The following is a 16359-nucleotide window of genomic DNA, read 5'->3' on the forward strand; positions in this document are numbered from 1 at the left end:
TTTGCCCCACTGTAATTCACTGTATCACAATTCCAGTGGGTCAGAAGTTACACTAAGTTGATTGTGCCTTTAAACAGCTTGGAAAATTCCAGAAAATTGTGTCATGGCTTTAGAAGCTTCTGAAAGGCTAATTGACATCATTTGAGTCAATTGGAGGTGTACCTGTGGATGTATTTCAAGACGTACCTTCAAACTCAGTGCCTCTTTGCTTGACATCATGGGAAATCAAAAGAAATCAGCCAAGACCTCAGCAAAAAAATTGTAGCCCTCCACAAGTCTGGTTCATTCATGGGAGCAATTTCCAAATGGCTGAAGGTACCACGTTCATCTGTACAAACAATAGTATGCAAGTATAAACACCATGGGATCACACAGCCATCATACCGCTCAGGAGGATGCGTTCTGTCTCCTAGTGATTAAAGTACTTTGGTGCAAAAAGTGCAAATCAATCCCAGAACAACAGCAAAGGACCTTGTGAAGATGCTGGAGGAAACAGGTACAAAAATATCTATATCCACAGTAAAACGAGTCCTATATCAACATACTGCTAACATACTGCTATATCAACTGGAAGAACCACTGCTCCAAAACCACCATTAAAAAGCCAGACTACAGGTTGCAACTGCACATGGGGACAAAGATCATACTTTGTGGAGAAATTACCTCTGGTCCGATGAAATAAAAATAGAACTGTTCACCATAATGACCATTGTTATGTTTGGAGGAAAAATGGAGAGGCTTGCAAGCCGAAGAACACCATGCCAACCATGCAGCACGGGGGTGGCAGCATCATGTTGTGGGGGTGCTTTCCTGCAGTAGGGACTACTGCACTTAAAAAAATAGATGGCAGGAATATTATGTGAATATATTGAAGCAACATCTCAAGACATCAGTCAGGAAGTTAAAGTTTGGTCGCAAATGGTTCTTCCAAATGGACAATGGCCCCAAGCATACTTCCAAAGGTGTGGCAAAATGGCTTAAGGATGACAAAGTCAAGGTATTGGAGTGGCCACCACAAAGCCCTGACCTCAATCCCATAGAAATTTGTGGGCAGAACTGAAAATGTGTGTGCGAGCAAGGAGGCCTACAAACCTGACTCAGTTACACCAGCTCTGTCAGGAGGAATCGCCAAAAATTCACCCAACTTATTGTGGGAAGCTTGTGGAAGGCTACCCAAAACGTTTGACCCAAGTTATACAATTTAAAGGCAATGCTACCAAATACTAATTGAGTGTATGTAAACTTCTGACCCACTGGGAATGTGATGAAAGAAATCAAATCTGAAGTAATTAATTCTCTCTACTATTATTCTGACATTTCACATTCTTAAAATAAAGTGGTGATCCGAACTGACCTAAAACAGGGAATTTTTACTAGGATTAAATGTCCAGAATTGTGAAAAACTGAGTTTAAATGTATTTGGCTAAGGAGTATGTAAACTTAATAATAATAATAATAATATATGCCATTTAGCAGACGCTTTTATCCAAAGCGACTTACAGTCATGTGTGCACTTCAATTGTAGATACTATATGTACATATAACTGGGATTAATGTGACAGATAGTAAACAGTAGCAACAGCATAAATGATGAGTCAGAGTTTGTGCAAACGGTCAATGCAGATAGTCAAATCAAATCAAAGTTTATTTGTCACGTGCGCCGAATGCAACAGGTGTTTCACCTTACAGTGAAATGCTTACTTACAGGCTCTAACCAATAGTACAAAAAATTTGTTAGGTAAACAACAGGTAAGTAAAGAAATAAAACAACAGTTAAAAGCCAGGCTATATACAGTAGTGAGGCTATAAAAGTAGCGAGTCTACATACAGACAGGTTAGTCAGGCTGATTGAGGTAGTATGTACATGTAGATATGGTGAAGTGACTATACATATGTGATGAACAAAGAGTAGCAGTAGCATAAAAGAGGGGTTGGCGGATGGTGGGTGGTGGGACACAATGCAGATATCCCGGTTAGCCAATGTGCTGGAGCACTGGTTGGTCGGCCCAAATGAATTAGTAAGTACATGAATGTATAGTTAAAGTGACTATGCATATATGATAAACAGAGAGTAACAGCAGCGTAAAAAGAGGGGTTGGGGGTGGCACACAATGAAAATAGTCTGGGTAGCCATTTGATTATCTGTTCGGGAGTCTTATGGCTTGGGGGTGAAAACTGTTGAGAAGCCTTTTTGTCCTAGCTTGGCTCTCCGGTACCGCTTGCCATGCGGTAGTAGAGAGAACAGTCTATGACTGGGGCGGCTGGGGTCTTTGACAATTTTTAGGGCCTTCCTGACACCGCCTGGTGTAGAGGTCCTGGATGGCAGGCAGCTTAGCTCCAGTGATGTACTGGGCCATACGCACTACCCTCTGTAGTGCCTTGCGGTCAGAGGCCGAGCAATTGCCGTACCAGGCAGTGATGCAACCAGTCAGGATGGTCTCGATGGTGCAGCTGTAGAACCTTTTGAGGATCTCAGGATCCATGCCAAATCTTTTTAGTTTCCTTAGGGGGAATAGGCTTTATCGTGTCCTCTTCACGACTGTCTTGGTGTGTTTGGACCATTATAGTTTGTTGTTGATGTGGACACCAACAAACTTGAAGCTCTCAACCTGCTCCACTATAGCCCCGTTGATGAGAATGGGGGCGTGCTTGGTCCTCCTTTTCCTGTAGTCCACAATCATCTCCTTAGTCTTGGTTACGTTGAGGGATAGGTTGTTATTCTGGCACCACCCGGTCGTGCCTGGCCATGCAGTCGTGGGTGAACAGGGAGTACAGGAGGGGATTGAGCAAGTACCCTTGTGGAGCTCCAGTGTTAAGGATCAGTGTGGCAGATGTGTTGCTACCTACCCTCACCACCTGGGGGCGGCCCGTCAGGAAGTCCAGGTTCCAGTTGCAGAGGGAGGTGTTTAGTCCCAGGATCCTTAGCTTAGTGATGAGCTTTGAGGGTACTATGGTGTTGAACGCTGAGCTGTAGTCAATTAATAGCATTCTCATATATGTGTTCCTTTTGTCCAGGTGGGATAGGGCAGCGTGGAGTGCAATAGAGATTGCATCATCTGTGGATCTGTTTGGGCGGTACGCAGGTTGGAGTGGGTCTAGGGTTTCTGGGATAATGATGTTGATGTGAGCAATTACCAACATTTCAAAGCATTTCATGGGTATGGACATGAGTGCTACGGATCTGTAGTCATTTAGGCAGGTTGCCTTTGTGTTCTTGGGTTGCCTTTGTGTCCGGGTAGCTTTTTGGTTAACTATTTAACTAACTATTAAGCAGTCTTATGGCTTCGGGGTAGAAGTTGTTCAGGGTCTTGTTGGTTCCAGACTTGGTGCATCGGTACCGCTTGCCGTGCGGTACCAGAGAAAACATTCTATGACTTGGGTGGCTGGAGACCATTTTTAATGCCTTCTTCTGACACTACCTGATATAGAGGTCATGAATGGCAGCTGTAGAACTTCCTGAGGATCTGAGGGCCCATGCCAAATCTTGTAAGCCTCTTGAGGGAGAGGCGTTGTCGTGCCCTCTTCGCGACTGTGTTGGTGTGTTTGGACCATGACAGATCCTTAGTGATGTGGACACGAGGAACTTGAAGCTCTCGACCCGCTCCACTACAGCCCGTCAATGTGAATGGGGGCATGCTCGGCCCTCCATTTCCTGTAGTCCACGATCAGCTCCTTTGTCGTGCTGATGAGGGAGAGGTTGTTGTCCTGGCACCTCACTGCCAGGTCTCTGACATCCTCCCTATAGGCTGTATCATCATCGTCGGTGATCAAGCCTACCATCGTTGTGTCGTCGGCAAACTTAATGATGGTGTTGGAGTCGTGAGTGGCCAAGCAGTTGTGGGTTAACAGGTAGTACAGGAGGAGACTAGGCACACAGCCCTGAGAGGCCACCGTTTTGAGGGTGACCGTGGCAGAAGTGTTGTTGCTTACCCTCACCACCTGGGGGCGTCCCATCAGGAAGTCCAGGATCCAGGTGCAGAGGGAGGTGTTCAGTCCCAGGGTCCTTAGCTTAGTGATGAGCTTGGATGGCACTATGGTGCTGAATGCTGTAGTCAATGAACAGCATTCTCACGTAGGTGTTATTTTTGTCTTACGTCGGAAAGGGCAGTATGGAGTGCAATAGAGATTGCGACATCTGTGGATTTTTTGGGGCTGCATGCAAATTGGAGTGGGTCCAGGGTGTCAGGGATGATGGTGTTGTTGTGAGTCATGAACAGCCTTTCAAAAATAATGCCACTTTAATAATGTTTACCTATCTTACATTACTAATTTCACATGTTTATACTGTATTTTATATCATCTATTGCATCTTGCCTATGCCGCTCGGCCATCACTCATCCATATATTTATATGTACATATTTTTTTCCATCCCTTTACATTTGCGTGTATAATGTGGTTGTTGTGGAATTGTTAGATTACTTGTTAGACACTACTGCGCTGTTGAAACTAGAAGCACAAGCATTTCGCTACACTCACATTAACATCTGCATGTGAACAATAAAATGTGATTTGATTTGATTTGAAAGCATGTCATGGCTACAGATGCGAGTGCTACTGGGAAATAGTCATTTAGACTAGTTACCTTGGCGTTTTTGGTAGAGGTACTATGCTGGTCTGCTTGAAACATGTAGGTATTACAGACTGGGTCAGGGAGAAGTTGAAAATGTCAGTGAAGACAAACATGCCAGCTGGTCAGCGCATGCTGTTAGTGTGCGTCCTGGTAATGCGTCTGGTCCTGCAACGTTCTGAATTTTAACCTGTTTAAAAGTCTTACTCACATTGGCTATGGAGAGCATGATCACACAGTTGTCCGGAACAACTGGTGCTCTTGTGCATCGTTCAGTGTTGCTTGCCTCAAAGCATCGATGGCATTTATAGCTCATCTGGTAGGCTTGTCACAGGGCAACTCGTGGCTAGATTTCCATTTGTAGTCTGTGATAGTTTGCAAGCCCTGCCACACTGATGCCGTGTCTTTGGCTATGATATGACATGCTATTCTATAAAATTATTTCTCCGTAATTAATATTACCTGATTGGGCCAATCATGTAAATGTAAGAGCGTCGGGGCACCAATAAATAATATTTATAGAGCTGTTATCTTCCGAATAAACTCTTAACTTCTTATGGTTGAAAATGTCAGTGAAGACAAACATGCAAGCTGGTCAGCGCATGCTGTTAGTGCAGTACTGAGTAGCTTGGATGAATAAGTTGCCAAACTAAATGGCCTGCTCCTCAGTCTCAGTTGCTAATATATGCATATTATTATTAGTATTGGATAGAAAACATTCTAAAGTTTCCAAAACTGTCAAAATATTGTCAGTGAGTATAACAGAACTGATATTGCAGGCGAAACCCTGAGGAAAATCAAACCAGGAAGTGGCTGGATGGAACTCCCTGTTCCATAGCCTGCCTTTGCTCCATTTAAAGGGATATCAACCAGATTCATTTCCTATCTCTTCCTCAAGGTGTCAACAGTCTTTAGACATAGTTTCAAGCTTTTATTTTGAAAAATGAGCGAGAAAGATAACATTGCGTCATTGTATGGCTGGGTGCCAGCAGCATTTTGTATGCATAACAGAATTTGGGCAGCCATCTTTATGGAACAAAAGGAACATTTATTGTGTAACTGGGAGTCTCGTGAGTGAAAACATCCGAAGATCATCAAAGGTAAACGATTAATTTGATTGCTTTTCTGATTTTCGTGGGCGGGCCATTGAGTCAGACCTAATTCACTCATGAAAAAAATCACATTTCATCCCATCACGAATAATTTAATATTCAAACATTTACATTGAACAACAATTCCATGTGAATTTGATAACTCTGATATGTAGACTTTACACAGTAGAGTTTATGTAATCTTATCATTGATGAGAATGAGGATAGAGTTATGGACAGATGACATGCTGGTAGAAATGAGGTAAGACAGATTTCAGTTTTCCTGCACTAAATTCACTGGCCACTAGGAGTGCAGGTTCTGAATGAAGATTTTCTTGTTTGCTTTATGGCCCTGTACAGCTCATTGAGTGTGGTCTTAGTGCCAGCGTTGGTTTCTGGTGGTAAAGAGACAGCAATGAAAAGTATAGATAAAAATGATATTTCCTTACTAATTAGTGACCTTAATTAATAAATAATATACATGGGTGGAGCTAAAAACCTGCATATCAAGGACCCAATATGAAATGAGTTTGACACATGTGCGATAGTAGATCTTCAAAGTAAATTATCAAAATCTTTATTAGATTTCATGAGAATTGAATTAAAGGAACAATTTGCCAGCTACCTTGCTGCTGTTTTTGAAAGCAGCTGAAACAGCAGCTCTTGTTTTAATGGAGATTTCGAGTGATCACTTACTGTACTTACGTAAGGTCACTGAATGCATTTACACCAGTCTGAGCATTAATCTTATTTCTCTCCCTCTGTGTATCTCTGACAGACCAGCAGTATTCCCCTTGGTCCCCGTCTTGACACTTCGATGAAGACAGACGCCTCCCTGTCCCCCCAGCCAGGAACATGAAGGGCTTATCGGGTGGCCGCTCCCAGCACCAGATCCCCTCGCCCCATGGGCTAGACCAGTTTGACCACCCTCAAGACTTCCATGGCATGGGCCACCATGGCGGAGCCTCTGAGTCGCGCCACTCCTCCTACCTGCTCAGCCCCACTGAGAGCTGCCCAATGGACTACCACCACCGCTACTCACCACGCAGCTCCATCCACTCTGACTGCATGATGATGTCCCCCGTCATCATGGCACCCTCGTCGGGTGTTGGTGGCGGCGCAGGCATTGACCACATCTCCAGCAGCACCTTCCCCAGAATGCACTACAGCTCCCAGTACTATGACTCGGCCACGCGGGATGACTGCGCCGCCATCGCCGCCATCACCGCCTCCGCCACCTCCCATGTTGCTGCTGCCCCCACCACTTCAGCCTTGCAGTACCAGGGCAGCGGCAAGAGCAACCGCATCCCGGCAAACCTGCTTGACCAGTTTGAGAAGCAGCTGCCACTGCACCGTGACGGCTTCCACACACTGCAGTACCAGAGGACGTCCACCACCACCACCACGGAGCAACGCAGCGAGAGCCCCGGACGCATCCGCCACCTTGTCCACTCCGTCCAGAAGCTCTTCACCAAGTCCCATTCCCTGGAGGGCTCATCCAAGATGAACGGAACCAAAGGTGACGGTGGAGGAGGGGGACACCACGGCGGCTCCCAACACAGCCACCACGGAGGCTCCAAGCATGGCAGCAAGCGAAGTAAGAGCAAAGAGCGCAAGACGCACCGCTCGGGGGGAGCGGGCGGCTTCTGGAGTTCCGACGACAACCTGGACAGCGACAGCACCTACCGCACGCCCAGTGTCATGAGCCGTCACCATGGCGACCATGCCCATGCCGCACACTGCTACCCGGACTCCATGCACCACAGTCACTTTGGGGACCTGTCCCTCAAGACCTCCAAGAGCAACAACGATGTCAAGTGCTCAGCATGTGAGAGCATGGCCATGACTCCGGAGGGGAAGTTTATGAAGAGGAGCTCCTGGTCCACGCTGACCGTCAGCCAGGCCAAGGAGGCCTACAGGAAGTCCTCCCTCAACCTCGAGAAACCCATGATGCACACAGACCTCAAGCCCTCGCTACGGGCCTGTCACTACCTACAGGTCAGTGGTGGTATGTGTTTTGTGGTGTGTGTGTGTGTGTGTGTGTGTGTGTGTGTGTGTGTGTGTGTGTGTGTGTGTGTGTGTGTGTGTGTGTGTGTGTGTGTGTGTGTGTGTGTGTGTGTGTGTGTGTGTGTGTGTGTGTGTGTGTGTGTGCGCCACCGTAATGTAGATGTTACTCTGAATGTTGCACAAAGCTTACAGTAACTAATAATAATAATAATAATAATAACTTTAAAAATAGTAACTTTTGTGTTATGTGGAATACTGCTTATCATTACCCAGGTAGGCCTAATTTGATTCTCTCATATTGATGAGAAATGCTTTAATCTCACATACAGTGTGCTCTGAATGTATTGGGACAGTGACAATTTTGTTGTTGTTTAGGCTCTGTACTCAAACTCTTTGGATTGGATTACTATGAGGTTAAAGTGCAGACTGAAAGCTTTAGTTCGAGGGTATTTGTGTTACCACCTCACAGATCATCACACCAAATACAAGTCTACGGCCTAGCCAAACCATAGTGTGAAAGCTAAGCATGGATGAAACCATTTTAGGAGCCCATCGGGGATAGAAATGGGGGAAGGTATGGGGGGTTATGATGCATGAAATGTTACTATGATGGGCTATTTCTCAATAAATCTGTGGCAAACACAGAAGTTTATACGCTAAATAAAAATTAAACTCCTGGAAAGGGGGATCTGAGGTGGCAACTCTGAGGTACCAAAGTTACAATCTGATGTCGTGTTCAAAACAACTGGAAAATGGGAAATCGGAAATCTCTGACTTTAAACTTCAGTGCATTCAAGACAACTGGGAACTCAGAAGACCAGAATGCATTGTATGATGTCAACCAACATAACACCACAAATAGCTTAGCATTAGCTTCAAACGATTATTTTTACACACAGCATATGTGTCCATTACAATGTATGCAAGAATTGGAATGCATTATTTGTAACCAGTACTTGAAAACCTAAATGAAACAGTAAATAAATACATTTTGCTCCATACATACATACGGTATGCTACAGAAGAAACGACAAGACGATGTACAGAAAATAAGGCACTAACTTTGAACGCACACATGACCAAAGTTATTATTTATAAGGAAAACAACAATGAAGGCAAGTGCCACCTATAAAATGTGCCGGGGGGACAAAGTTTGTACAAGGCTTGGTCTTGCTAGAGATGCGCAATGTCTTCATACTTGATCTGGGGGAAATACCTGAGAAGAGCTTGGGCTCGCCTCAAAGAGAGAAGTTTGTCCGGCTTAGTAAAGCGTCAAACATAAATTGTCCGCAACAGTGAAATGGGCTACTTCTTATGTGAATTAATGAGAAGGAGGAACACAACTCAATTCATTCTGTTGTTAGAAAATCATTTGAAATTGACAAGTTGAAACAGTCTAACTGTCCTGTTGCGTAACAATGTTGGAACAGGGAGTGCTTCCTGACATCACCCGCATAAATAAACTCACGCTGGGACGACTGTTAGAGATATTTGGAACTCATTCGTGAAAAGGTCAATCTATACTCCTTTGAGACCCCTCTTTCAAGGGAACCACACCTGTGTGGAAGCACCTGCTTTCTATATACTCTGTATCTCTCATGTTTCCTTTATTTTAGCAGTTACCTGTATATTACAAACAATAACAACCATTGATTTCATTGATTCTTAGAAAGGTCTTCCCGAGAAAAACATAATGATGAACGCATCGATCAGGGAGCCCAGTCAGTAAAAACTCCTTAAACAAACCTGTCCTTTGCTATTCTCAAAGGAAAAATCCCAGCTCCTTTATGTGTGAGGCTAGAACCTTTATCTGTGAATCCCTATTGTGTGCTACCTGGGAGAGCTATTGTGTATTTAGATGGCGCGATCAATTGAGGGAATCAATTTCATGATGGAGGAAGACACTGTAAATAATAAGGATGGAAGCTGACTTGGATAACCTGCCACAGGGTTTCTATCTTGTGGGCCACTCCTGCTGTTTTTCAGACACCATGCACGTTTTCAAACACACACACACACACAAATGTACATGCATGTGCGCACGCGCACACACACACACACACACACACACACACACACACACACACACACACACACACACACACACACACACACACACACACACACACACACACACACACACACACACACACACACACACACACACACACACACACACTCAAAAGTATTGCTTGTTGAACATCTCATTCCAAAATCATGGGCATTAATATGGAGTTGGTCACCCCTTTGCTGCTATAACAGCCTCCACTCTTCTGGGAAGACTTTCCACTAGATGTTTGAACATTGCTACGGGGACTTGCTTCCATTCAGCCTCAAGAGCATTATTGAGGTCAGGCACTGATGTTGGGCAATTAGACCTGGCTCGCAGTCGGCGTTCTAATTCATCCCAAAGGTGTTCGATCAGGTTGTGGTCAGGGCACTGTGCAGGCCAGTCAACTTCTTCCACACCAATCTCGACAAACCTTTTCAGTATGGATCTTCTGTGGATCTTCTGTGTTCCTTCTGTAGCTCAGTTGGTAGAGCATGGCGCTTGTAACGCCAGGGTAGTGGGTTCGATCCCCGGGACCACCCATACGTAGAATGTATGCACACATGACTGTAAGTCGCTTTGGATAAAAGCGTCTGCTAAATGGCATATATTATTATTATTATATTATCTCGCTTTGTGCACAAGGCATTGTCATGCTGAAACAGGAAAGATACTTCCACAAACTGTTGCCACAAAGTTCAAAAGCACAGAATTGTCTATAATGTCTTTGTATGCTGTAGTGTCAAGATTTCCCTTCACTGTAACTAAGGGGCCTAGCCCAAACCATGAAAAACAGCCTCCGACCATTATTCCTCCTCACCAAACTTTACACTTGGCACTATGCATTCGGGCAGGTAGCATTATCTTTGCATCCGCCAAACCCAGATTTGTCCGTTGGACTACCAGATGGTGAAACGTGATTCATCACTCCAGAGAACGCATTTCCAGTGCTCCAGCGTCCAATGGCAGCAAGCTTTACACCACTCCAGCCGACACTTGGCATTGCTCATGGTGATCTTAGACTTGTGTTCGACAGTTCTTGTGCTGACATTGCTTCCAGAGGCAGTTTGGAACTCAGTAGTGAGTGTTTCGACCGAGGACAAACAATTTTTTACAAGCTATGCACTTCAGCACTCGGCGGTCCTGTTCTGTGAGCTTGTGGGGCCTACCACTTCGCGCCTGAGCCATTGTTTTTCTCCTTGACATTTCCACTTCACAATAACAGCACTTACAGTTGACCGGGGAAGCTCTAGCAGGGCAGATATTTTACGAACTGACTTGTTGGAAAGGTGTCATCCTATGACGGTGCCACATTGAAAGTCACTGAGCTCTTCAGTAAGGCCATTTTACTGCCAATGTGTGTCTATGGAGATTGCATGGTTGTGTGCTCGATTTTATACACCTGTCAGCAATGGGTGTGGCTGAAATAGCCGAATCCACTAATTTGAAGGGGATGTCCTTATACTATTATGTATACAGTGGGGCAAAAAAAGTATTTCGTCAGCCATTAAATTGTGCAAGTTCTCCCACTTAAAAAGATGAGAGAGGCCTGTAATTTTCATCATAGGTACACTTCAACTATGACAGACGAAATGAGAAAAAAAAATCACATTGTAGGATTTTTTATGAATTTATTTACAAATGATGGTGGAAAATAAGTATTTGGTCACCTACAAACAAGCAAGATTTCTGGCTCTCACAGACCTGTAACTTCTTCTTTAAGAGGCTCCTCTGTCCTCCACTCGTTACCTGTATTAAATCAACTGTGGGAGCAATTATTAGGAAATGGAAGACATACAAGACCACTGATAATCTCCCTCGATCTGGGGCTCCACACAAGATCTCACCCCGTGGGGTCAAAATGATCACAAGAATGGTGAGCAAAAATCCCAGAAGCACATGGGGGGACCTAGTGAATGACCTGCAGAGAGCTGGGACCAAAGTAATAAAGCCTACCATCAGTAACACACTACGCTGCCAGGGACTCAAATCCTGCAGTGCCAGACGTGTCCCTCTGCTTAAGCCAGTACATGTCCAGGCCCGTCTGAAGTTTGCTAGAGAGCATTTGGATGATCCAGAAGAAGATTGGGAGAATGTCATATGGACAGATCAAATCAAAATATAACTTTTTGGTAAAAACTTAACTCGTCGTGTTTGGAGGACAAAGAAAACCTCCTTCCATCAGCAAGGGCATTGAAGATGAAACGTGGTTGGGTCTTTCAGCATGACAATGGTCCCAAACACACTGCCCTGGCAACAAAGGAGTGGCTTCATAAGAAACATTTCAAGGTCCTGGAGTGGCCTAGCCAGTCTCCAGATCTCAACCCCATAGAACATTTTTGGAGGGTGTTGAAAGTCCGTGTTGCCCAGCAACAGCCCCAAAACATCACTGCTCTAGAGAAGATCTACATGGAGGAATGGGCCAAAATACCAGCAACAGTGTGTGAAAACCTTGTGAAGACTTACAGAAAACGTTTGACCTCTGTCATTGCCAACAAAGGGTATGTAACAAAGTATAGAGATAAACTTTTGTTATTGACCAAATACTTATTTTCCACCATAATTTGCAAATAAATTCATTAAAAATCCTACAATGTGATTTTATGGATTTTATTTCTCATTTTGTCTGTCATAGTTAAAGTGTACCTATGATGAAAATTACAGGCCTCTCTCATATTTTTAAGTGGGAGAACTTGCATAATTGGTGGCTGACTAAATACTTTTTTGCCCCACTGTATACAGTGTATATAGAAAGTAAAATGACATTACACACACTGGCAATAAATGATGTAATTCCCATGTTTGACAGATTTGGGGTATCTGACTGTTTATTAACCTACTGACACATTAAAGGTCTGTGGCTTTCAACTGAATTGCAACAACACTGAATTGCAAAAATGTCTAACACTGCCTTGTCCTAATATAGTATCTGGGAGCTGTGTACAGTACACTTGAATGGAAGCCGAGATAGATTTTATTGTTCAATATAGCTCTTTGCTTTGTTAAACACTAACAATCTTCTGAGCCATGTTACTGTATTCTAAGATAATTAGGAATATAGTGGAGGGTAAACACAATTAACAAAATAAAAAGATGCGCAAACGGTGTTTACTGTACTTGTCCTTTTATTTTGTGAAAAGCACCTAGTCACATTTATTTTTCCACTATATCCCGAATTATAGTCTTGCAAAGCAGCAAATTGAATTTCTAACACATAAATAAAGTCTTGTAGGACCGGTGGTGTTTGCATGCAGGTTGCTTTATATGCATTGAACTAAGCCTGGTAGATGTACACTACCGTTCCAAAGTTTGGGGTCACTTAGAAATGTCCTTGCAAAGTTTAAACAGCGCTGTGTTTCAGGAATTGCTAAGAGCTGCTGGCAAACGTAGTAAAGTGCTGTTTGAATGAATGCTTACGAGCCTGCTGCTGCCTACCACTGCTCAGTCAGACTGCACTATCAAATATCAAATCATTGACTTAATTGTAATAAACACACAGAAATACAAGCCTTTGGTCCTTAATATGGTCAAATCTGGAAACTGTCATTTTGAAAACAAAATGTTTATTCTTTCAGTGAAATACTGAACCGTTCTGTATTTTATCGAATGGGTGGCAACACTAAGTCTAAATATTGCTATTACATTGCACAACCTTCAATGTTATGTCATAATTATGTAAGATTCTGGCAAATGAATTACGGTCTTTGTTAGGAACAAATGGTTTTCACACAGTTTGCAACTATTGCATACACCCCGACTCTGCTTGCACTGAAGCTAGTTAACCTAGTAATATCATCAACCATGTGTAGTTAACTAGTGATTATGTGAAGATTTATTGTTTTTTGTAAAGATATGTTTAATGCTAGCTAGCAACTTTCCTTGGCTCCTTGCAGCCACAAGATCCTTTTGATGCTGCACTCGCGTAACAGGTGGTCAAGCCTGCCACGCAGTCTACTCTTGGATTGCAATGTATTCTGCAATAATCAGCATCCATAAAGGCAAATTACCGATTGTTATGAACACTTGAAATCGTCCATAATTAATTGGTCAAGCTGATTAATCGGTCAACCTCTAAAACAGACGCCTCACAAGTCCTCAACTGGAAACTTCATTAAATAGTACCCGCAAAACACCAGTCTCAACGTCAACAGTGAAGAGGCGACTCCGGGATGCTGGCATTCTAGGCAGAGTTGCAAAGAAAAAAAACATATCTTAGACTGGCCAATAAAAATTAAAGATTAGAATGGGCAAAAGAACACAGACACTGGACAGAGAAAGATTGGGGGGAAAAAAGTGTTATAGACAGAGGAATCTAAGTTTGAGGTGTTCCAAACGCAAAGAAGAACATTTGTGAGACGCAGAAAAACTGTCAAGCATGGTGGAGGCAATGTGATGGTCTGGGGATGCTTTTGTAGTAGTAAAGTGGGAGATTTGTACAGGGTAAAAGGGATCTTAAAAAAGGAAGTCTATCACTCCATTTTGCAATGCCATGCCATACCATGTGGACGGCACTTAATTGGAGCCAATTTCCTTCTACAACAGGACAATGACCCAAAGCACAGAACAATGCAAGAACTATTTAAGGAAGAAGCAGTCAGCTGGTATTCTGCCTATAATGGAGTGGCCAGCACAGTCACTGGATCTCAACCCTATTGAGCTGTTGTGGGAGCAGCTTGACCGTATGGTACGTAAGAAGTGCCCATCAAGCCAATCCAACTTGTGGGAGAGGCTTCAGGACGCATGGGGTGAAATATCTTCATATTATCTCAACAAATTGAGAAATAGAATGTCAAAGGTCTGCAAGGGTGTAATTGCTGCAAATTGAGGATTCTTTGACGAAAGGAAAGTTTGAAGGACACAATTATTATTTCAATTAAAAATCACTATTTACAGTGCCTTGCGAAAGTATTCGGCCCCCTTGAACTTTGCGACCTTTTGCCACATTTCAGGCTTCAAACATAAAGATATAAAACTGCATTTTTTGTGAAGAATCAACAACAAGTGGGACACAATCATGAAGTGGAACGACATTTATTGGATATTTCAAACTTTTTTAACAAATCAAAAACTGAAAAATGGGGCGTGCAAAATTATTCGGTCTCCTAACCAATTGTGCTATTTTGTGGAGGTTTTTCACGATATTTGTAAATGATTTTGTACATAATGTTTCTGCAACCGTATCTTACGGAAGAAAAGAGCTTCTGAATATCAGGACAGCGATCACTCACCTCGGATTAGACGAAGATTTATTCAACAACAACAACTAGCAGGACTCACACGATATTCTCCAAACACCCCACAGGGCAGACATCCCAATTATTCGCAAAAGGAAGCGACGCAGAGGACGAAGAGCCTGATGCCTCGTCCCGACCCGCATAAGACAACTAGAAAAGCTGCCATTACCGTCAATATTACTCGCCAACGTGCAATCATTGGACAATAAACTAGACAAGGTACGATCACGAAAATCCTACCAACGGGACATCACAAACTGTAATATCCTATGCTTCACGGAATCGTGGCTGAATGACGACATGGATATTCAGCTAGCGGGATACACGCTGCACCGGCAGCATAGAACAGCACACAGTAAGATGAGGGGGGGCGGTCTGTGCATATTTGTAAACCACAGCTGGTGCATGAAATCTAAGGAAGTCTCTAGATTTTGCTTGCCTGAAGTAGAGTATATTGTGATAAACTGCAGGCCACACTACTTGCCTAGAGAGTTCTCAGCTATACTTTTCGTGGCTGTTTATTTACCACCACAGACAGATGCTGGCACTAAGACCGCACTCAGTCAGCTGTATGAGGAAATAAGCAAACAGGAAACCACTCACCCAGAGACGGTGCTCCTAGTGGCCGGAGCCTTTAATGCAGGGGAACTTAAATCAGTTCCACCAAATCTCTATCAACATGTTAAATGTGCTACCAGAGGGAATTTTTTTAGATCACCTGTACTCCACACACAGAGACACGTATAAAGCTCTCCCTCGCCCTCCATTTGGTAAATCCGACCACAACTCCATCCTCCTGATTCCTGCAACCAGAAGCCATACAGGGTAGAGCTGCCGCCTTCAAGGTGCGGAACTCTAACCCGGAAGCTTACAAGAAATCCCGCTATGCCCTGCGACGAATAAAGGGCTAAGATTGAATCATACTTCACCGGCTCTGACGCTCGTCGGATGTGGCAGGGCTTGCAAACTATTACAGACTACAAAGGGAAGCACAGCCACGAGCTGCCCAGTGACACGAGCCTACCAGACGAGCTAAATCACTTCTATGCTCGCTTCGATACAAGCAACACTGAGGCATGCATGAGAGCATCAGCTGTTCCAGATGACTTTGTGATCACGCTCTCTGTAGCCAATGTGAGTAAGGCCTTTAAACAGGTCAACATACACAAGGCTGCGGGGCCAGATGGATAACCAGGACGTGTGCTCCGGGCAAGTGCTGACCAACTGGCAGGTGTCTTCACTGACATTTTCAACATGTCCCTGATTGAGTCTGTAATACCAACATACTTCAAGCAGACCACCATAGTCCCTGTGCCCAAGAACACAAAAGCAACCTGCCTAAATGACTACAGATCCGTAGCACTCACGTCCGTAGCCATAAAGTGCTTTGAAAGGCTGGTAATGGCTCA

The 16359-nt window shown here is 43.9% G+C and overlaps 1 protein-coding gene across 1 annotated transcript in view; it reads left to right on the forward strand.

Annotated features, from left to right (window-relative positions):
* The window catches only part of LOC123990367 (disks large-associated protein 2), an 86867-nt gene extending 76660 nt beyond the window's left edge, over window positions 1–10207 (forward strand). Inside the window, exons 2-3 of the mRNA XM_046290934.1 lie at window positions 6438–7657; window positions 10196–10207. Coding sequence (XP_046146890.1) covers window positions 6515–7657; window positions 10196–10207 — 1155 coding nt within the window. The 5' untranslated portion in view covers window positions 6438–6514. The remainder of the gene's footprint in view (window positions 1–6437; window positions 7658–10195) is intronic.
* Window positions 10208–16359: the final 6152 nt, after the last annotated feature.

Source organism: Oncorhynchus gorbuscha, linkage group LG12 (genome assembly GCF_021184085.1).
Source record: "Oncorhynchus gorbuscha isolate QuinsamMale2020 ecotype Even-year linkage group LG12, OgorEven_v1.0, whole genome shotgun sequence".
NCBI lineage: Eukaryota > Metazoa > Chordata > Actinopteri > Salmoniformes > Salmonidae > Oncorhynchus > Oncorhynchus gorbuscha.